At 40.0% G+C, this 22,242-nt stretch overlaps 2 protein-coding genes across 2 annotated transcripts; both read left to right on the top strand.

Annotated features, from left to right (window-relative positions):
* Positions 1–3,893: 3,893 nt before the first annotated feature.
* pmelb (premelanosome protein b) lies at positions 3,894–11,332 on the top strand (the record flags this gene model as incomplete). The annotated part of the gene is made up of 12 exons (XM_080732751.1): positions 3,894–3,951; positions 5,829–5,924; positions 6,264–6,410; positions 6,631–6,759; positions 7,376–7,537; positions 7,953–8,276; positions 8,773–9,027; positions 9,206–9,331; positions 9,454–9,556; positions 9,855–10,060; positions 10,936–11,026; positions 11,173–11,332. 12 exons carry the CDS (start codon positions 3,894–3,896, stop codon positions 11,330–11,332), a joined length of 1,857 nt encoding a protein of 618 aa, XP_080588877.1.
* A 417-nt stretch (positions 11,333–11,749) lies between these two features.
* Positions 11,750–22,209, top strand: LOC308290838 (tubulin alpha-1A chain-like; the record flags this gene model as incomplete). Its single annotated transcript, XM_080732750.1, has 5 exons — positions 11,750–11,808; positions 13,190–13,338; positions 19,230–19,378; positions 21,353–22,170; positions 22,206–22,209. 5 exons carry the CDS (start codon positions 11,750–11,752, stop codon positions 22,207–22,209), a joined length of 1,179 nt encoding a protein of 392 aa, XP_080588876.1.
* Between the last annotated feature and the right edge of the window lie 33 nt (positions 22,210–22,242).

The raw sequence follows: 22,242 nt of genomic DNA, 5'->3' as shown, positions 1-22,242 counted from the left end.
GCCAAAGGGGGAGAAAAAGGAACATTACCCTGTTAAAACTAATTTTTCTTTGCATATTTTACTCCTGTTGAAACATTGTTTTTTTTCATTGAAACCTGTTTAGTTGAATTCCTAGACCCCAAAAATGTACACTTTGACACCAATATTATTATTATAGCTATAACAGAAGCAAAGTTGGGGTCTGGTGTAATAGTGGTTTATTGTTGGCGGCCATACTATATATAGAAAATGAAGGGTGATCTAAATTGTCTCTTTGGATAAATTGTTTCCTATGGCCACAAGGTACTTCCATACCAAAGGAAAATTTAATCAAAGTTTAGGGGGAGGGGTGGGGGGTAAGTTACCCTGTTAAAACGTATTCTTTTTCATGAAATTTGCATATTTTACCCCCCGCTGTCATGTTAATTAGTGAAGTATTGTTTTTTTTGCATTGAAACCTGTTTAGTTGACTTCCTAGACCCCCAAAATGTACACTTTGACACCAATATTATTATTATAGTTCTAACAGAAGCAAAGTTGGGGTCTAGTATAATAGTGGTTTATTGTTGGCGGCCATTTTTAAAATGGCTATAGATAGAAAATGAAGGGTGATCTAACTTGTCTCTTTGGATAAATTGTTTCCTATGGCCACAAGGTACTTCCATACCAAAGGAAAATTGAATCAAAGTTTAGGGGGAGGGTGGGGGGGTAAGTTACCCTGTTAAAACATGTTATTTTTCATGAAATTTGCATATTTTACCCCCCGCTGTCATGTTAATTAGTGAAGTATTGGGTTTTTTGCATTGACACCTGTTTAGTTGAGTTCCTAGACCCCAAGAATGTACACTTTGACACCAATATTATTATTATAGCTCTAACAGAAGCAAAGATATGGGGTCTGGTGTATTGGGGATTATTGTCGGCGGCCATTTTTAAAATGGCTATAAATAGAAAATGAAGGGTGATCTAACTTGTCTCTTTGGATAAATTCTTTCCTATGGCCCTAAGGTACTTCCATACCAAAGGGGACCTTTGCATCATGACTTGAAGTTAACTAACAGCTTATTTTTCTGGGCTAGAGCCTCCACTATATGCAGAAAGTCCATTTGAATTTTTCAAATGTAGGCCTATACAAATCTTGTAGATCGGCTATTTTCAAATGGCCGAAATGTAGGGTTGAAGTGGTTATGTATGTTTTGTAATAATAATCCAAATCTCCAAAGTTATTAAAGTTTTCAAATACATTTAGTGGGGTAAAAGTAGGCCTATTTGGATCCAAGATGTAGTGGAGTAGAAATAAAAGTGAGGTGCGCTCACCATGCACTTCCAAAATCAAACTGATATATTATGATCAATGACATCACCACTGGCATCACCAGGAATACTGGTCCCTCGTTGCTTGACTTTGCCAGAGATGCTGGTCCCTGATTGAGCTACAGTCTTAAACAAGAACTTAGTGGTTAGTGATTAGTTAGTGATGAACTTAGTGATCTCACCCTTCAGGATGCACTCTTGTGGTGCAATGAATGCTGACAACATCAATGAGGTTTGATCAAGCGTATTCATTAAGGGCATGACAATAGAGAGACTGACTGTCTACCACTAACCACACATTCTCTATACTTTCACATTCAGCATTCTCTCTTCCACGCTCAACTCATGTCGCTGCCTCCAGATGCTTGTGTGGCGCTAATAACCTGTGCCTGCACCACTGGTAAATGGTTAGTTTATAGCGCATTTATCCAAGGCGCTTTAGAGAGATTGTGCATTACATTCACCCATTCACACACACATTCACACACCAATGGCAGAGGAAACCATGCAAGGCACCAACCTGCTCACCGGGAGCAACTAGGGGTTCAGAGTCTTGCTCAAGGACTCTTCGACACAACACTAATTCTGGGGGAGCCCTGGATCAAACTTGGAACCCTTCAGGAACCCTCTGTGTTCTAATGACGGTTTCTCTACCCCTGAGCCAATGCCGCCCCATGACTGCAAGACAGCTCACTGTGCTGTGCTTGCAGGCCTAAACCTTTCCACTGCATTTGCAAGTGCAGAAACGCTATACTGGAGGGAAGTTTTATGTTTTGCAAGCTGTTTGGAAATAATGTTGTCTGTCACGCTTACTAGAGCATATCCTTTTAGATGACCCTGTACCAGTGAATTATACTGTCATGAAACTGTACCCTTATATTAGTATCTTTAACATATGGCCACACAGTTAGAAAGTGTGTTAAGAATAGCAAATTTTCTGTGGTCCTGGGGTGACTTTTCCTAACCCTAGGGTGACTTTTCTGTGTCCTGGGGTGAGATTTCCTATTTAAAAAAAGGGTGAGTTTGAAAAAGGACGTTGACCTGATCAAGCAAATTAGGAATATTTTAAATATCAAACAAATCAAATCTGGGCAAATGTTGTCTACTCTACAAGTCTGTCACCCATGCAGGGAGAAAATTAGGCCTTTTTTCCCAAGCCTTTTTTTCCTGCCTTTATTTATAGTTTTTCAAGTGAATATGGACAGGAAAGAGGGAGAGAGAGATGGGCAAAGACACACAGCAAAGGTTGTCGGGATTGGGACTAGAGCCTATTGCTTGGACGGCCAGCGGTCCGGGCCAGGCCTAATCTTTTAATTAAGTGTTGGTTGCAATACATTTTTCATTATCAATTTGGACTTTAAACAATGTCTGTAATGTGACAAAATTATAGAAGAGACATATAGAAGAGATTTTCCCCATGAATTCAGCACTTAAGAAATGATGGGCAAGATGGTTATGAGAATGTGGGTGAATGAAGGTTCAAGTTTCAAGGTTCAAGGTTCATAGTTGGCATTCATGAATGATAAAACGGATTGGAATAGGATATGTTGTGAATGCTGAGATTTTAAAAATGGTAAAATAGCTTTAAATGTGTCACAGTTTGCCATCAAATTTAAAACAAAAGAATAAAAAAAACAGTGACTTATAGTTCTTTCGGTTGTAGGGCAAAGCCGGATGAATTTAGGGAGTCACAAGTGCTTCAATAATCCTTATTAGCATTGCATTCCTTCCTTCTCTTAGCAGTGTTGTGTGACTTAAAGTTTAATGATACAGTGACCATACTACAGACTCCGTATTAGCCAGCACTACGAGGCAGGCATACGTCTAAAATACAGACATTACAACATTTCTTAATGTTGTAAAATTGCTGAACTAAATCCTTTTCAGACCAATTACTTTCTAGAGCTTTTGTTAATACTTTAAGAGACCAATATAGATTTTAGAAAATATTTAGGTGGCTATAGTCAGGCTATAGAGAGATGTTAACATAATAAAACATTATTATTATTATTATTATTATTACTATTATTATTACCCAACACATTGTTCATAATTCTCAATACACTCAAAAGAAGGTTTAAAAAGGGATTACATCATCACTGTATGAACAGACGTTTTCATGAAAACGTATCCATCCACTCCATATTAATGAAAAGATCAGTATCCAACACACTGTAAGCACTATGTTGCTTATGGAAGGAAGCAAGTTCACATTTGAGGGGGTATGATTTTCAAATTGAAAGTTTCTTTCAAGTGTAGAATGTGTCCATGTTATAGACTCAATCTCGTGATCTCCTCAGGATATGAGAAAGCACATTTTTGCTCTGCATGCTTTAGTGAACGTGTATGTACTATATACTGTATGTCAAGGATTATGTCACCAACAAAATCCCTGACACATACAGTACTTCTACTGTAAACATACAATCACTACACTATAGGTGCCTCTAAATCTTATGGGAGGAGGCATCGCAGAATCTCATAGGGTAGAAGGGGTTTGGTCTATTATTTTGTGTGGGGTCAGAGTTGAAAGAGTTTATAAAGCTGATTTGCTCTGGCTTGCCACTCAGAAAAGGGATATTTCAGGCAGCACTCTGAGAATGCGGACGGCTCTTATACCTTTGGTGCTGCTGGCAGTAGCTTCATGTGCTGTGGCAAGTAAGTATTGACAATGCAACTTTTAAACACATTTTTAAAAATAGATGGCAAAATGCATGCAGTATTTATGGGTAATGGTCAAAATAAAGGAAACACCAGCAAGCTAGCTTCCTTCCCTTATAACGATATTGTTTCTGCTGGTACCGATCAGACATGGTAGCAAATTCTGGTATGGTTCTACTTAGTTACCTATTGAGGGCTGCATATTTTTTTTGCAAAACCGATGTCTTTACTATTTTCTGGTGAGAGCAGGTGGTAGTGGTTGTTGCGGTCTGTGATTCTGTAACACTTCTTTATGCATTTAATGGAATGTCCAGTTAGAATCATTAGTTTAGTACTGAATGAATCTTAGAGAGATGACTGTACTGGATGTACCTATGCCAGATAAAGGCACATTACACATGAAAATCCTCTGTGTTAATTCAGATGCAACCAAATGGACCTATAAGTGTCTAATTGTACACTCGTTACAAATGGAAAAAATATCACTGAAGATTTTACTGTACAGCCATTAAAGAAGACTTCCTGCTGGTTCATCATTTTGAAAACAATGTGTACATAGTAATGTAGTAATGTATTCATATTATGCATACAGTCACTATCAATTTCAGAGTTACAAAGCATTGTAGTACTTTAGTTTAACAGGAACTTTACTTGTGGATTAAGGATAGTCTTGGTCAAAAGTTCCTTTAAAACAAAAAGGTTTATTATAAAAAGTCAACATGATAAAAGTACATGCTGCCTTCTAGCTTTGTTCATACGGAAACCATCTCCATGAACACAATTAGATGTGTGGTCACCTTTTCAAGTTTCAAGGCCTGTTTGTGTAGTTTCAAGACATTCCCATGTGATAGGCCTATTCACTGGACCATGAGTGTTAGAACCCATGCAGAGAATTTGACCTTCCTTTCATCTTTGTCATATGATGTTTAAGTTCAAATTCACAGCTGAATGAAAAGGGGAAAAAATAACTAGCTTCACTGAGGTTAACATTATCTGAGAAAAGGGACAATTCATCTTGTTTCACCCAACAGCGACACCTTACAAGGGTTATACTCAATATAACATTCATCATAACTCATTATTTTACAAAAATAATTCATCAATAGGTTGTATTCCAGTTTAGCCTTGTGACAAACTTAAAGCCAACCCATGAGTAATAATCCATACAGAATAAAATCGGATTTTGGTATGGCTCTATGATCTGTCAGTTTACAGTCAATTTAATATTAGCCCTCTTTGCTTTTGATCCAAAGTAATCCATTCTTAATCTACCACTATGTAAAATCAAATGCCTCCATGTGAGAGCACACACACACACTCACTCACGCACGCACGCACGCACGCACGCACGCACGCACGCACGCACGCACGCAAACAAACAAACGCGTGCGCACACACACACACACACACACACACACACACACACACACACACACACACACACACACACACACACACACACACACACACCCCTGACTGTCACATGAGAGGGATTTGGAGTCTGGATTATAATTTCAACAGTCAAGCAGCACCTTCAGCCACAATCACATTTGGGCTCATCAGTGATAGTGGAGAGTGCATGTTGAGGTCTCCTATAAAGCAATGATGAATTTGTTGATATCCCCCTTGTATGGAAATACAATTTTGGACATTTTAAATACATTACAGTACAGCCATGAAAATACATCTCAGATTTTGCATTTTGAGTACAGATGGGAACACTAAAGTTTCATTTAGGCTTACAAGGTGAAGATATAAAGAAATATATATACAACACTGTATACAACATCTTTCCTAATGAGAGGGAAATGATAATAAGCCTGTGGCCTTTCAACACAGTGTTTCAGATCTGTTGGTTATTTCATGTATTTCAGAGGCCAGAAACCGCTTCACAAGATATCCATCATGGAATTCGAAGATGTACCCAGTCTGGAGAGATGGAGACGCTCGCTACAAAGACTCTTGGAAAGGTATGCCTATAAATATCTACCGGGAGATTTTAGTTTTCTTTTTTTACGGTATCCTGCAAAATATTTTCATGATTTGAAAATTGTGTGTGTGTGTGTGTGTGTGTGTGTGTGTGTGTGTGTGTGTGTGTGTGTGTGTGTGTGTGTGTGTGTGTGTGTGTGTGTGTGTGTGTGTGTGTGTGTGTGTGTGTGTGTGTGTGTGTGTGTGTGTTTGTCTGTCTATCGAGTGTTGATTATTTTTATATTGTGCAGATTTCAGCATCGTAATTCATACAGAGAATTAGATAGGCTGTATTCTCCATGTTATGTGAAACTAAGTGTTTCCTGTCTGATGTTCTACAGGTGGAAAGGTGACTTTCAATGTGGGGAATGATGCACCAACTCTGACTGGAGCCAAGGTTACCTTCACCATCGACCTGGAGTTTCCACACAACCAGAAAGTACAACCCAATGGACAGGTTGTCTGGGCGGAGGACTGTGTGATCAATGGTAAAGCACACACGCATACGCACACGCACGCGCACACGCACACGCACGCACGCACACACACACACACACAACATTCAAAAACAAAATGTTGCAAAAATGTTACGAAAAAAATAATTAAAGATAACAACGGATAGTTGGTCCAGGTCTAAATGGGTTAAAAATAACGTGTGCATACATTTTAACAGGCTGTAACAGTCAATGTCATTATGTGATGCTATAGGAACTACATATCATGAATCTGAGCCTGTGTACCCGGCCCCGGACGCAGAGTGGGAAGATGTTTTCCCAGATGGAACACAGTTTAAGAAGGACAAGCCACCTGCCTACGTGTATGTATGGAAAGCGTGGGGTAAGTGAAACTTTCTTCTCCATAAGATTCTAAATCACATTTAAACAATGTATATTTCCATGGGTTAGAGAGTTTTGTGACCACATCATGGCATGACCTGAAACATGACCCAGAATGGATTATGTTTAAGAGCCTTAATATGGCTCATATGGTCATATGCCCTCTTCAACTTTGCCCTTTTTAGACTTAACAAAGGCAGACTTATATATCAAACATATACTATACTTCATCCAAAAGAAATACCGTATTGCAATGCCTTTCAGAGGAAGAAGAAAACACATGATGTATTAGCAACTAGAACATTTACAAATCAATCTTTTTTATTTCATTAGAAATACAACACCACATTCACACAAATCAATTATTTAAACATGTAATGTATCCATGTTTATTTATACATGTAGTATAATTGAATTGACTACTGGTAAGGCACACACAGAGTACAGTATACATCCATATATTCAGTCAAGTCTTAAATTGCTGGATACAGCTAAAAACAATTACAATATTGCACTTCTGAGTATCGGTAGCGATTTAATACACAATGGTGCCATTATGGCCATTTGCTTGCAGGTTTGTGCACAACCCACATGATTTATTTGTCATCTTTGACCAGGTCAGTACTGGCAAGTGTCAGATGGTCCATCCTCCTCTCTGACCATTGGCACAGATGACATCCCCCTGGGTTCCTACACCATGGACATTGTCATCTATCACTACCGCAGCAAGCAGAAGTTCATTCCTCTGGGATATGCCTCCACTCAGTTCTCCATCACTGGTTAAGAATTACAATTTAGATTGATATTTGATTTTAGATTTGATATTAAGAATGATCCTTGCACTGTTTATTATTTGTTTATCCATAGTTTTTATTTGTTAATTTGTTTCATGTTTTAATAACCTGTAGTGATTTTAGCTTTGGTCTTAAGGGGAGTCTCTCTCCATTCCGACATGTCGCCACTCCGAAATTGGGTTAGTGTCGGAATGGAGACATGTCGGAGTGACGGGATGTAACCGGTCTTAAGGCCCTTTCCCACTGGGCGTGATAACGATAAAAAATATTGTTTTCCACAACGATAAAGCCATCATAATTCATGTGAACGCCGATATATCGTCATCTTAATCATTATCGCGCCAGTGGTAAAGGGCCTTTATGCTTATATTATGGTCTGAGTGTCCACCTGTGTGTTCAGATCAAATCCCCTTTGCTGTGGCTTTGGACCAAGTGGATGACATCGTGGCAGGTGACATGCGCTTTGTCCAGAACCGGGCAATCGCCTTCACCATCACTCTCCATGACCCCAGTGAGTACCTGAGCAACGCGGACGTCACCTTCAACTGGGACTTTGGAGATGCAAGTGGAGCCCTCATAACCAGGGAGGTGACAGTCACCCACACCTACATTAAATCTGGCTCCTTCAAGCCCCATGTTGTGATCCAGGCAGTCATCCCCGATAAGGCTTGTTATCCCCCGGTTCTCGACCCCACTCAGGCTCCTGCTGACCAGGGAACCACAGGTAACAAACAGGTGTCCATTGTTTGGAACGCCATAAAGCCCAACATATCGTCGTTGTCGGGTGGAATCCTTGTATGTCCAAAACCGTTTGTTTTGTATTTATCATTTTTAAAATGATTTAAACTAGTGAAAACAGCCGATCTACAAGCACACAATGCGTGCACCCGTGTGTGTGAGCCATACTTGCTCACTCAGGCCAACACTGCTATTGCAGTTGATGCTCAGGGCAGACTAGACTCAACAGCACCTCTCTGGTCACACAGGGTACTCAGGCTACATACACCAGAGGCTACATACAGACAGACACACACACAGACAGACACACACGGATACACACACGGCCACGCTATGGAGACGGTGTGACCACCGCTCAAAAACGAACACATTTGAAACTTGGAGATACGAGGTTTCTGCCCGACAGTGACGATATACTTCATAAAATTATAATTTCGCCTGGACTGACAACTTGTTCTTGATCAAATCTGATCTGTTCGCAGTGGACGCTGCTGTGTTGGCGTCTGCAGTTCCTCTGATGGTGTCCACCAAGGCATCAGTGGTAAATGTGAACGTCGGTCCCTCTGATACAGAGGAAGATCACACTGAGGAGGAAGCCTCCAGCTCATCTACCCCTCAACCTGTACAGGAAAGAGCCACAGTGGGCCTCAGAGGTTCCTCCCTCATCAACCCTGGTCTGCCAACTGATGCCGTCGCTGATCTTGTCGCCAAGGCACTCGGGTCAAACAGTGAAGCTGGTACTGGATCTGTTGTAGGTTAGTAGTGAATAAAATATGCATGTAGCGATAACTCTGGTGCAATTAATCCTCTTTATTGTATATAGTCCCTGATAAATAAACTAAAAAAGTAATACAAGTAAGTTTGTCTTGATTCTTTTGATTGTCTGGTCAGCTGATAATCATTCTTTCTCATAAGGTGCAGAGAGGACTTTGACTCTGATGGGACAAGCTGCAGTAGTTGTGGTGAACAAACGTGATGCAGATGATGACGACTGTGTGATTTATCGATATGGCTCCTTCTGTACCGGGATTGAAGTGATTGGTGAGTTGTGTTTATGTTCACCAAAAATATATTTAAAAAAAACATCAAATGGAGGTCTACAATCATTTAGACAATTTTCAATGAATCTCCTTTTCCATAATGTTTGATGTCTTCGCTTTCAGAGGGTATTGAGAAAGTAGAGATAGTGCAAATGGACAATGCTGTGATGATGACACCTAAAGCTGAGAAAAAAGTGTTGGATCTTACAGTTACTTGCCAGGGAAGGTGAGTATTACCTTTAAGTTAAGAACTTTAATCAGGTCTTTAAGAGAGAACCTTATTATTAATAGATGATAATACAATCTCACAATAAGTAAACATGTACAGGTAATTACAAAAACTAGTTAAAATCACACAGTATTGTTAAGCTAACATTGTTTCCGTTATTCATGTAAGTTTGGTAGTATTTTAATGGCTTTGAACAAAATGTAAACAAACCCTTTTACTCTGAAAAGTAAAAGGGTTTATGTGCCCCCCCGGCACCCCTACTTCCCGCGGTAATGTTTCTATATTCTTTCTCCAGCCTTCCAAAACAGGTGTGTAGTGTGATTCTGGATGCTGAGTGTTTGAGGCCCATCCACACAGAGTGCAACATGGTAGAACCAAACAACGAGTGTCAGCTGGTGTTGCGTCACATCTTCAATAACTCTGGTGTCTACTGCATCAATGTGTCTATGACCAATGATGTCAGCCTGGCTGCCACCAGTGCTAAAGTCCATGTCAACACAGGTATGTAAACCAACCCTGTTATGACGAAAAGTTGCAATAAAAACAATGAGGGTGAACACAAAATGTGATTAATTTGCTAGGGATCCCTAGAAAAACACCACCCGTTCAGCAAGGTGACAGAGTCTACATAACCATCTTGAAACAAGAAATTCAAATCTGCGACATTTACCAATGAACCCTGTGTAGCGCCAGGTTATTCCTGGTCAGATATCCCGTCATGCATATGCAGGCCAGTGTGGGGTTAAGGTGAAATAGACAGATATTAGAACAGCTGAAAGGACATGCCTTCTAATTATCAGGCAACAATATACAGGATCAAGCATGCTTATAATACAAACACCCTATACCTCATGCTATCCCACACCCATCACAATGTACAGTACATAATACCAGTAAGACTCCCTAATCGGGAGATAAGCGACCGTCAGGTCGCAGCGTCATGCTATCCCACACCCATCACAATGTACAGTACATAATATAACCACACACATCCACCACAAATTTAGAGTGAATGTTACACATCAATTTAGCATTCATAATAAATATCAGAACCGGCCGTCACAACAGGACATACTGGAGCACAGCAGCACAACCATAAGCCTCGTTTATGATTTGGCAAAAGAGTGTGGTCAACATCAGTGCAGTCAACATACTGCATGATGGAATTCCAACTGGAAAAAGCATGAATTAGGAGTTTAGCCAGAAAGAACACTTCCAGCAGTTTGAAAACATTGTCCAAAACCACCCTCAATGACACTGAAATGATAAATCCATTGTAAAAATAATGTACGCATAATTAGATTTTTAATTATTATGATTTCCAGTCAGCTTAATACTATAGTAATACCATAACAACAAGGTCTTTCTCATTTTAGGTTCTGCTCTGCCCTCATCTGGCACTTTTGCCATGGTGATGGGAGTCTTGATGGTTGCCATGGCAGTAGGAACAGTGGCTTTCTCTTACAAGTAAGAACTGACTTGTGTTAGAAATAATTAAGTCAGTTAGAAAGACATTAATCAGTTTTATCTATTTGCACTTCAGCTTGGACACATTTTTCTGTATGGTTAAAACAATTCAGAATTAGAATGTTATTTCTTTCCCCTTTCAATAGGCGATTCCAGTCGTATGGCCCTCTCAAGGAGGATGTTGTGTCTGCTGGGCCCCAGGTCAGCCAGACTCAAAACACTTCTGGGACTGCAATGTTCTGGAACCTTGTGAACAGACGCGGTGCTGTGGACAGCTGTCCACTGTTGCAGGACAGACTGGTGTAAACGCCAATCACCCAACCCACCACTGCCAACTACACAAGTCACCTGGGATCTATTTTTTATTTATAATTTTATTCCCCTCCTTTTTTTTCTTTTTTACATTTGTCTAATGTAAACCTTTGTGAATGTTTATGAATTGGCATATTTTCTTTAACTTTCAATCGCTTTCAAGTGATAATTTCCCTACTGAAGTAATGTTTATGGTCTCAGGCTACAGAATTCATTTTTATACCTATTGAGGCAAGTTTGGTAGAAACATCTTTTTCCAATAAATTTGTCTCAGTTTTACTTTTGTGGTTTTGACTTGTGCTTCAAAATGCTTGAGGGATCTGAATTTGAGAGGCGTTGGCTCCATCACTGCCTCCTTTCCCTCAATGAACTCCGGCCTCCTAATCCTCCTCCTCCTTCTCCAGAGCTGCCATGTCCTCTTTAGCCTCCGAGAACGCACACTACATACCCCCACTTACCAGTGAACAAAAGTACACTTGCTGTGCATAAGAGGCAAGTAAGCCAAGGCCTCAACAACCAGTGTCAGTCGGGTGGTTGAAAGATGTAGCTAAAGTTATACAGTTGTGACATACGGTATTATGACATTGTGATATACAGACATTTCAGAAATATATTTTAAAACTACCACTATTTAGGAGTTGTTCTTTTGATTGTAGTTTTTCCACACACCACCACAAAACCCAAATACAGCTTGATTTTTTGGCTGGAGATCATGCTCACCAGAATTGTTTACGATTCAGGAGTTTGTAGTGCATGCAAATCCATGATTTGTGTATATGCAGAAGCAGTGCTTCCACCTTACTATAGCTGCCATCCATATTGCTGAGGCCTGCTATGGTATAATCTGCCAACTGTATATCAGCTCTCCATCTTTGTCCTAGATTCTCTGCAGTGATGTCATTTCAGTGGTGTGATCATGTGACCTTTCTGTCACTGCCCCTCTCTGCAACCTCGTTGTTGTTTTGCTGGACCGTGTTTGAAATGCTACTTCAATGTGCCTTGTCTTGTTCTGAGAATTTAAAGGAACAACTAATGCATGACTTGACCTTTTATCGTTATGGTCGTGAGGACTGCAGCAGTGATAGAACAAGCCAATCAAACAGTGACCAAGATTTTACCATAACATATATCATTTTGTAGTCAGACCTCCAAGCAGATTTATTGTCAGTATCTGTCCCTCGCTATTTCAACAGATCCGAGACAAAAATAACGACTAAAGTATAATTCTACCACTTTCCTTTCAACAACAAAGAGAAGAAAAATTAGTAAATAGTAAAAATAGTAAAAAGATTCATGGGCGCTGGGGCCTTTTGGCCCCAAAAGTTCTCCTCTGCCTACAGACTTAACAGCCCCATAGTCTCTGGGGTTACAACATGAGATGCTTGAATGGCCTGCCTGTTCTCAAGCTACCCTGAATACTTGAGGGACTGAGAGCATTTTGAAAAGAGGTTTGTTTACACAGGTTATTCTGCCTCAAAGTCACAATTGCTGCCTTTAAAGTCTAAGTGATAAAGATGTAACGTGAGCCTGGATGCAGTCCACAATGCTATGAACCAAACACGTTATGCTTTTTATTCCAGAACATATTTTATACTGTTTTATTTTATTTACACTTGTATTGATCCTTGTGGGTAAATGGGTCCTTTGCACCTATCCTTAATATTAGGAGCAATGGGCATTCTGTCTATAGTGGTGCAGTTATCTGTTACAGTATCTTGTTCAAGGACACAGCCAGGAGAACCCAGAAATCTGCCATTGCCCTGTGGCAATTCATTCCCTGGATAATTTGGGGAAATAATGACTGACAACAGACCATCTGTGAGTGTTGTACTCAATGTGAACTGCGTGCAGGGGATACAAGGGCAGAACAGGAAGCCACACTGGCTCCACGCCGAGGTTCTTCAGAGAACATTCTCTCAACCCCCTCTCCTCCCGAGCAGCTGTGAGACAGGGAGGGGGAGTGGCCTGGACAGCTGAACGCCGAGAGGAAAGAGGAGGATGTTGGAGCTCAAGATAGAAGTGGTCCTCTATTGAATGAAAGATCCCGGCACTCGATCCTGTTTGGAGAATATGACACCAAACAAAGACCTGATATTTTGGTCATGCAATATGAAAAATAAATAAATAAATATTAATTATTGCACTTGCTGTATTGTGTGCACAGAGGCTACATTGCAGACCTGGCCTACAGGAGGTCATAGCTGCACAACAAAAAGGTATGGGAGTGGAATCTTGATTAATGAGACTGGTAAATAGTTTATATCAACTCTTCTGTAGTTTATAGCACAGAAGGGATCGAGGTTATATGTACAGTATGTATGTATTGAATTATGTATTTTTAAGTCAAAACTGAAATCTGTTGGGTCATATTTGTTGGGCTGGACTATTCTGTAGGCCTATAGCCCACTGAAAGATTAATGGTTCTAATCACTGCAAACCTAACTGTTTAACATACCCACACAGAACCTAAACAATGAGTCCCAACATGGTAGCCTTATTCAAATAAGGTCTGGAGGTAGGGATGCAAGTAAGGATCAGGTAGTGGCTATTCAACAAAATGTCTTAAGGAATGTGCACGTTTGAAAGAGCTGACCCACATTAACACAGCCATGCACCATTTCTCACAGAGACAATGCTCGTTCAGAAGAACTCATCACAATATTTTTTTTGTCATCACGTTGAAAAGAAAAGGTCACTTGCATTTGTAGACTAGCAAGTATGCTCACTTGTCTCCTTGGACACAAGGCAAGTAGGCAGACAATGAGCTGGGCAGGGGCGCCTCACACCCCCCTGCAATGTTGCCTGTTAGTGCACTGCTATTTCACAGCTTGGTCATGTGACTACCAGATAGGCTAAAGGCCTATGTGGATATATAGGCTGTATCCCGGCAACTCCGTTGTCCATCATCTCCTATAGCAACGGCAAGTTTGTGGGACGAGTGATTGAGGGGGGGTTGGGTATCTGTAACATGGCCCACATTGCTCTCATCTTCATGAATGAGCAGTTTAACCTCCATTATGTACAGAAAATACTATAAGAGAAAGCCTATGAAACAATAATAAAAAACGACATTCAGCAACAGCAATATTATTATTGCTATAAGTAAAAACTATAATGTATTTGAATAGGTTCCCGAATCACGTGGCAGGCATTGTAGATATCGATATATTTAAGCATTAACTTTCGTTAAGTGATTTGGGGGGGCAGCCGGATCAAAATGGTATAACAATATCATGATGCATGGACTGAATAAGTGCATGGTCTCTGTTTTATATTACACAAGACGTACTGGTACAATACACATACTGTTGGGGCACCCGCTGGCCTGATGGTCAAGGCGCATCCCACATACTAGGCTATGATGCCTGCTGGTGTCGCCGGTTCGATTCCCGATCCGGATGACCTTTGCCGCATGTCATTCCCCATCTCTCTCCTCATTTCCTGTCAGTCTACTGTCCTATCGAATAAAGACATAAAAAAAAAGCCCAAAAACAAATCTTAAAAAAAAAAGAAGAAAAAAAACACATAGGCCTACTGTTGGCTAACACAGGTTTAGCACCTTATACATCATATCATAATAATTATTATTATTACCCGTATTATTATTTCCATTATTAGTTTAACTCTATCTTTGATGTTGGTTGATTATTTAGTCTACTATGTAGGCTTATGTCATTCAATTTAATTCAATTTCTGGAAACAGTCCTGTGGCTTACTGACATTTGTTTACAGGCTCAATTACATGTAAGCTATAAGGACTTGTGAAATTGAGACAAGACAATAAAGTTGCCCACACCACCAGATCAGCATTCTAGCCAATATTCTATATCCTACTCCAATGTAATTTGACCAGTGGTGGAAAAAGTACTCAAATGTTTTACTTAAGTAAAAGTATCAATACCGCAATATAGAAATACTATTAAAAGACTGGAATTAATTTTATGTGAATAAAAGTACAAATGTATTGGCATCAAAATGTACTTCTACTTAAAGTACGAAAAGTAGAATAGGCAGAATGTCCCATTCAAGTTTTCAAACGTAGGCCTACAGTATACAAATATTTTGAAAATAGCAGATCTCACAATGCAAGCTTGTAGATCTGCTATTTAAAGGCCGAAATGTAGGCTATATAGGGCTGGCTGGAGTGGTTAATGTATGTTTTGAATTAATAATCAAAATCTAACTATCTAAACTAAAGTTTTCAAATAAATGTAGTAAAAGCAATGTTTTTGATCCGAGATGTAGTGGAGTAGAAGTAAAAGTATTGGAAATCGGAAATATTCAAGTAAAGTACAAATACCTCAAAATGATACTTAAGTAGGCCTACAGTAGGTCTACTTGTAAATGTACTTAGGCTACTACTTTACATAACTGAATTAGGCTGCAGCTCCTCTCATTATTTTGCATTTTTACACGAATATAGGATGCAATAAAAGTTTGAAATCAAATTGAATGGGAACGTTGGCCTACACATAATAGGCTACTAGCATACAAGTTCAATGGCAGTCTGGACTGGTCCTGTGACCTGTCCATGGTCTTGGGCCGATATGCTTAATTAGGCACGAATGTTAAAAAGCGCCATGCTGCAGCACAATAAGGGGTCGGGGTCTCGGGCCATATGTATCGTCCATTATATAATTATGATGATGTGTGGTCCATATAGTGGGCTCTGTGGTGAAGGCACTGCTGAGTGAGTGAGTGAGTGGCAGATGGACTGGGAGTTGACCAATAAGCACAGGGCGCACTCTGTCATTAGGGCGGGGCTACGTCTTGTATAAATCCAGCTGTCATGACCGTTGTTGCGTTCACTTCTTACACCGACCACATAACTGTCGTATTGTAAGACCGTAGTGGTCAGGCACAACTACTAAATCATACTGAAATGGTAAGCTAATTTTATTCAACTTATTTCAAATTGATCACATTCCTACATCTGTAAAAGTATTTGACATCATATTTATTTTATACAGCCTATACTGTAGTAATTATTATAGCTACCAAAGTTTAGTGATAGTCTGCCAAAACTGATCTATCTGGAGTTATATGTGCAGATATTGGTCTATTCTATTTCTGTGGTAGGCCGAGCAAATGGAGCATGTATTTCAGAAACTTAAAAATATCTTGTGAAGTGTTCATTCATGGCAAGTTTATTATCAGCCATCTCAGCGTCATTATGGCAATTGTGTGTCGTTTATGTTCTTATTTGTGACTATTTTGAAACTGATAGGCTACTTTAATTAAAATGACTTAATGGTGGGTTTGATATATAATTAAGAAATTATTTATTTTATAAACATGGACGATAACTTTTGGGCATGCAAATGCATGCATGACACTGGAAATGTTAGAGAATAGGCTATAAGCTATAGTTGGACTGTTATAGACCTATATGAACAAGTAGGCCTATAAGTAACAATAAGATCCTCAATTCAGTTATAACATGCTGCTGTGTGGGACTGAGATGCTCTGGCGCGCTGGATAGGCTTCGTGAGCTTCTCATGCGCGGGGCATTGAACAAAAAAGGTTTTGAAAGGATTGCACTGTACTGGGTCTAGCGTGGTCCAAATCTATGAAAACTAGTCCAAAAGAAGTGACTATAGGTACATGCATGAGCTTGTCTTTAAAAAATAGCCTTGGACTGTTGGACAAATAGCCTACATATTAATTTGGGGATCCTTGACATGATGTTTGAGAACAATTCAAACAACATTAGGAAACAAGCCCCAAAACACGCAACTATCAATAATTTACAAACAACTTTACAGAAAATTAAGCCAAACGTCGCTTATAATAAGCAGACATGCAAAACTGGTGCGTGTGGTTAGAAACCATGAATAATGACACTGTCTCATCCTTACTGGTCCTTTCTCATCATGGCATAGGCTGGGTGAATGTGATGTGCAGAGGCAGCACTCTTCATCAAATGGCCCACACCCAAAGAAACCCTATCCATGATGGGCTAATAGATGAAATGCATTTAATGCACTGTCAGCATGGCCATGCACCTGCCAGTCATTAAATATACATGTTGGTAATGGATATTGGACACTACTGCATTGTTCTCCTTTTCTGCTTTACGTTTGCTGTCTAAAGAAAGTAGTTTATTTTTCAAATATTCTTAGCCTACTGTTATTTTTATATGTGCAGTCTCCTCATCCAATATGTGTCTAGAAACTGGTTATTACTTCAATATTGTCATTGTTTATTAAACGAAGCCACATTAAATACTCTCTGATGAACTTGAGTCAAACAATGTAGTTCTCTCTTCCAGCGTGAGTGCATCTCCATTCATGTGGGCCAGGCTGGTGTCCAAATAGGAAATGCCTGCTGGGAGCTCTACTGTCTGGAGCATGGGATCCAGCCGGATGGACAAATGCCCAGTGACAAGACCATTGGAGGAGGAGATGATTCTTTCAATACCTTTTTCAGTGAGACTGGGGCTGGAAAACATGTTCCCAGGGCTGTTTTTGTAGATCTGGAGCCCACTGTCATAGGTAAGTTTACTCTGGATAAATGCACATTTTTCAGAATTAAGGTAGATAAGATGAGATTAAAACGTGATTTATCCCTATGTATCATACTAGCAACAGCAGTGAGTGAAACACAGGAGAGGTGTAGGTGAGAGTAATAGTCAACAGCCAAACCAAGATAGATGAGAATGAAAATCTCTCCTCGGCTTTGAGTCGAGGAGAGAGTATCGCATTTGAAAATGTGTATGGTTCACAGAATTGTGAACAGCACGGTACAGTTGTTAATGTCAGAGACACCCATCGGTATAACAGTATAACCATACACATTTAACAGCTGCAAGGGCAAGAGTACGTTCATATACTCAGCCTCAAAGGACAATTTTGAATCTGAACACAAAAGATGGCTGAATGAAAACTTTTTCATAACTCTGCCCTATTTGTAATTTCAATTGTATGTATGAGATCTACTGCTAAGAAACATATTTGAAAGAACCACAATGGAAATAAGCCTACAGGCTTTCTCGTGTTCATCCTTTTGTCTATTTGTAAGCATGTGTTTTCATATGCTAATATGACAATAAAGAGTCAATCAATCAAAAACCTAATACTTACAGTACAATTATAATGTTAGACTTATATTCTGAGACAAAACATCAGAATGTACAGTCTATTAGCAGTGAATAATATGAATTAATATACATCTTATTGGTAGTAAATTATACTAGTAAGACGCCTCAGGGCGACATGCAACCTTGCCCTGGCCAGTGATGTATATTGGACCAGTTGCACCAGACCCCTACATGATAGTCAACAATGTGATGTCAGAACATGCCCATATATGGGTATGGGCATTTCCAGATATGCACTTAATATTGATGACATCGGGACAGGGAACTCCATATATGCATAAAACGGACATCAAGCCAGAGCGGCAAACCCATTCTGTTAAGAGTGGTTCCCCTGACATCACAGTGACATCAGAGCATGATGTCAGAGCGACAAACCCATCGAACCACAGTCAAACCCATAGAACCACAGACAAACCCATAGAACCACAGTGTCAGGCGTGACAGACAGAGATAGAGATACACTACACACAGTGTCACCGTTTTCATAGTAAACTAATGGATTAATGGATATTTAAACAGTAAATATGAGAATGTTATGTCAAAAGGCCTTCTAGAGTGAGTATCTGGATGGAGGAATATATGTGCAATTCACTGTATAAACAGTAACTATATGAATGAATGTACAGTCTATCAACAGTTAACAACAATGAATACATGAATAAGCTAGTCTCTGAAGAATCATCCTTAGCAGGTTAAACGTTCTGTAGTGTATATCTGAATATTATTTTACCGGTAATATCTATGACATCTATGATAGAATTGTCATTCTACCTTATACAATCTGTTCCTCAGATGAGGTGCGCACTGGCACCTACCGCCAGTTGTTTCATCCTGAGCAGCTGATCACTGGCAAAGAGGATGCTGCCAACAACTATGCCCGTGGACACTACACCATTGGCAAGGAGATCATTGACCTGGTGTTGGACAGGATCCGCAAACTGGTACAGGCACTACTCAAACTGTATAGTAGAATAGAATGTATGTATGTACTGTACAGTATGTACTGTATGTATGTATGTATGTATGTATGTATGTACTGGTATGTATGTGTCTGTGTGTGTGTGTGTGTGTGTGTGTGTGTGTGTGTGTGTGTGTGTGTGTGTGTGTGTGTGTGTGTGTGTGTGTGTGTGTGTGTGTGTGTGTGTGTGTGTGTGTGTATATACAGTATATAGACAGGGCCGGTTCCTGGCATAAGCAACATAAGCGGTCGCTTAGGGCCACAACCATAAGGGGGCCACATCACAGGGAGAAGACTGCAACGCGTTTTGAGCTTGTAGATCAGCTATTTTTCACTATATGCATTGTGGAGTGAGTGTGAAGTGGCCCTCTCGACATGTGGCCAAGACCCGCAGGTTAATATCGGAATAATGATATATTATTGATTTCAGCTGTTACCTACTTTAATTATTTCAGTCTATAGTAGTAGCATAATGACCAGTGCTATAGTCTTTTTTGTCTATGTATTTGCATTTCATAAAGTTAACATACGAACATATAAATGTATCTGAAATTAAATAATAATGTTACTTTTCAGGATTCCAGTTAAAACAAATAGCTAAAAAGAATACAGGATTCCAATTGATTCTTTTTTTAAAATAATGGATTATCGCAATGCTTGTAGATCTATTTTTTTACAATATGCATTGTGGCCCTCTGGAGTGATTGTGAAATATAGTGGCCCTCTCCATCATCTAAGTTGCCCACTCCTACCCTATCCAAATGCTACTTATTATTTTAATGTGCAATAAAATTAAGATCTCACACAAGACACAACAGAATTGAAAATATGCCACATACTGTAGAGTTGAATAGGCCTACAAGTTGCAATTTGAGACCAAAATAACACAGGATGAAGGTGTGTGATGTTTTGTATGAATCTGATTCAAATCAATTGTTGTTTTTTCTAGTTATAACATTACACTCATGTTTTTGGACAAATGAAACAGTGTCTAGAAATAGATATGTATTATAATAGTTATATCTTGGTTTTGAAATGTTTTTTTCATTAGAGCATAGGCCTACATGTTTCTGTTTTAATAGCTTTTAACTAACCAGAGAGAATGATCTAATAATGTTTTACCTCCATTGTAAACTTTATTGTGTGTTATAGGTAGAACTGTCTGATCTGTACCAAAATGCAGATTTCTATGCATTTCTGGGGTTTTGACCGCCCCTCAAAACCCCAATTTTTTTTTCCGGGCGGCCAGGATGTATCCCATATTTGAATCTCTGGGAGTTGGCAACCCTATGTGTGTAGTTAGTAAATACATGCTTGAGTGCTAACAACAGACACCACATGTTCTACTAGATAGAAGAAGACATTATTATTTATAACTTTGGTTTTGGCGATTCAAAGGCGTCCGTCAGTGGGGGGCCACCTAAAATAATCTTGCTTAGGGCCACCTGAACCCTAGAACCGGCCCTGTATATAGATCATGGATATGTGTATATGTAAGTATATGCATAGACCTATGTTATCATTTATACAGTTATGTGTAGGTTCTTGGTTTACCTATGATCCTAGATTACTGTTGCTATGCATTTGATATATTACCTTGTGCTGTCCTTGCGTATTGTATGTCGCTCTGGATTAAGAGCATCTGCTAAACGTCTAAAATGTAAATTGTATGTTTGTCGATATGACTGATCTTCGCATTTCTCAAACAAAAAAGGGGAAAAAAATTAAATGTACCTCCTAAAATAAATTCATGCCTGTTGATAAGGTATGGCAACATGACTGGTGTCTTGCACGCGTGAAGGCACAAAAAGATTAATCCAATGACGCTGCCTGCCAATGGCCATACCCAATTGTCGTTTTCAACGACCATACCCTGGTCGTTGCTGGTTGATATTGATGAAAGAATTGTTACGTGTATCAGGGGCTTTAGTGACCACAGCCTTCTCTCTCTCCTCAGGCTGATCAGTGCACTGGTCTTCAGGGGTTCCTGGTCTTCCACAGCTTTGGAGGTGGAACTGGTTCTGGTTTCACCTCCCTGCTGATGGAGCGTCTGTCTGTTGACTACGGCAAGAAGTCTAAGCTGGAGTTCGCCATCTACCCAGCTCCTCAAGTGTCCACTGCTGTGGTGGAGCCGTACAACTCTATTCTGACCACTCACACCACCCTAGAGCACTCTGACTGTGCTTTCATGGTGGATAATGAAGCTATCTATGATATTTGCCGTAGGAACCTTGATATTGAGCGTCCTACCTACACTAACCTCAACAGGCTTATTGGTCAGATTGTGTCCTCCATCACAGCCTCTCTTCGTTTTGATGGTGCTCTTAATGTTGATCTGACAGAATTCCAGACCAACTTGGTGCCATATCCCCGTATCCATTTCCCTCTGGCTACCTATGCACCTGTCATCTCTGCTGAGAAAGCTTATCATGAGCAGCTTTCAGTCTCTGAAATCACCAATGCCTGCTTTGAGCCAGCCAATCAGATGGTGAAATGTGACCCTCGCCACGGCAAGTACATGGCCTGCTGCCTTCTGTACCGTGGAGATGTGGTGCCAAAAGATGTCAATGCTGCCATTGCCACCATCAAGACCAAGCGTACCATCCAGTTTGTGGACTGGTGCCCAACTGGTTTCAAAGTCGGCATCAACTACCAGCCCCCCACTGTAGTACCTGGTGGAGATCTGGCCAAGGTCCAGAGGGCTGTGTGCATGCTGAGCAACACCACTGCCATTGCTGAGGCCTGGGCTCGCCTCGACCACAAGTTTGATCTGATGTATGCTAAGCGTGCTTTTGTTCACTGGTACGTAGGTGAGGGTATGGAGGAGGGAGAGTTCTCTGAGGCCAG

Source organism: Nannobrachium achirus (genome assembly GCF_963921795.1).
Source record: "Nannobrachium achirus genome assembly, chromosome: 9".
Lineage (NCBI taxonomy): Eukaryota > Metazoa > Chordata > Actinopteri > Myctophiformes > Myctophidae > Nannobrachium > Nannobrachium achirus.
Note: the sequence above shows the minus strand (reverse complement) of the source record. Positions and strands in the feature narration are given on the sequence as shown.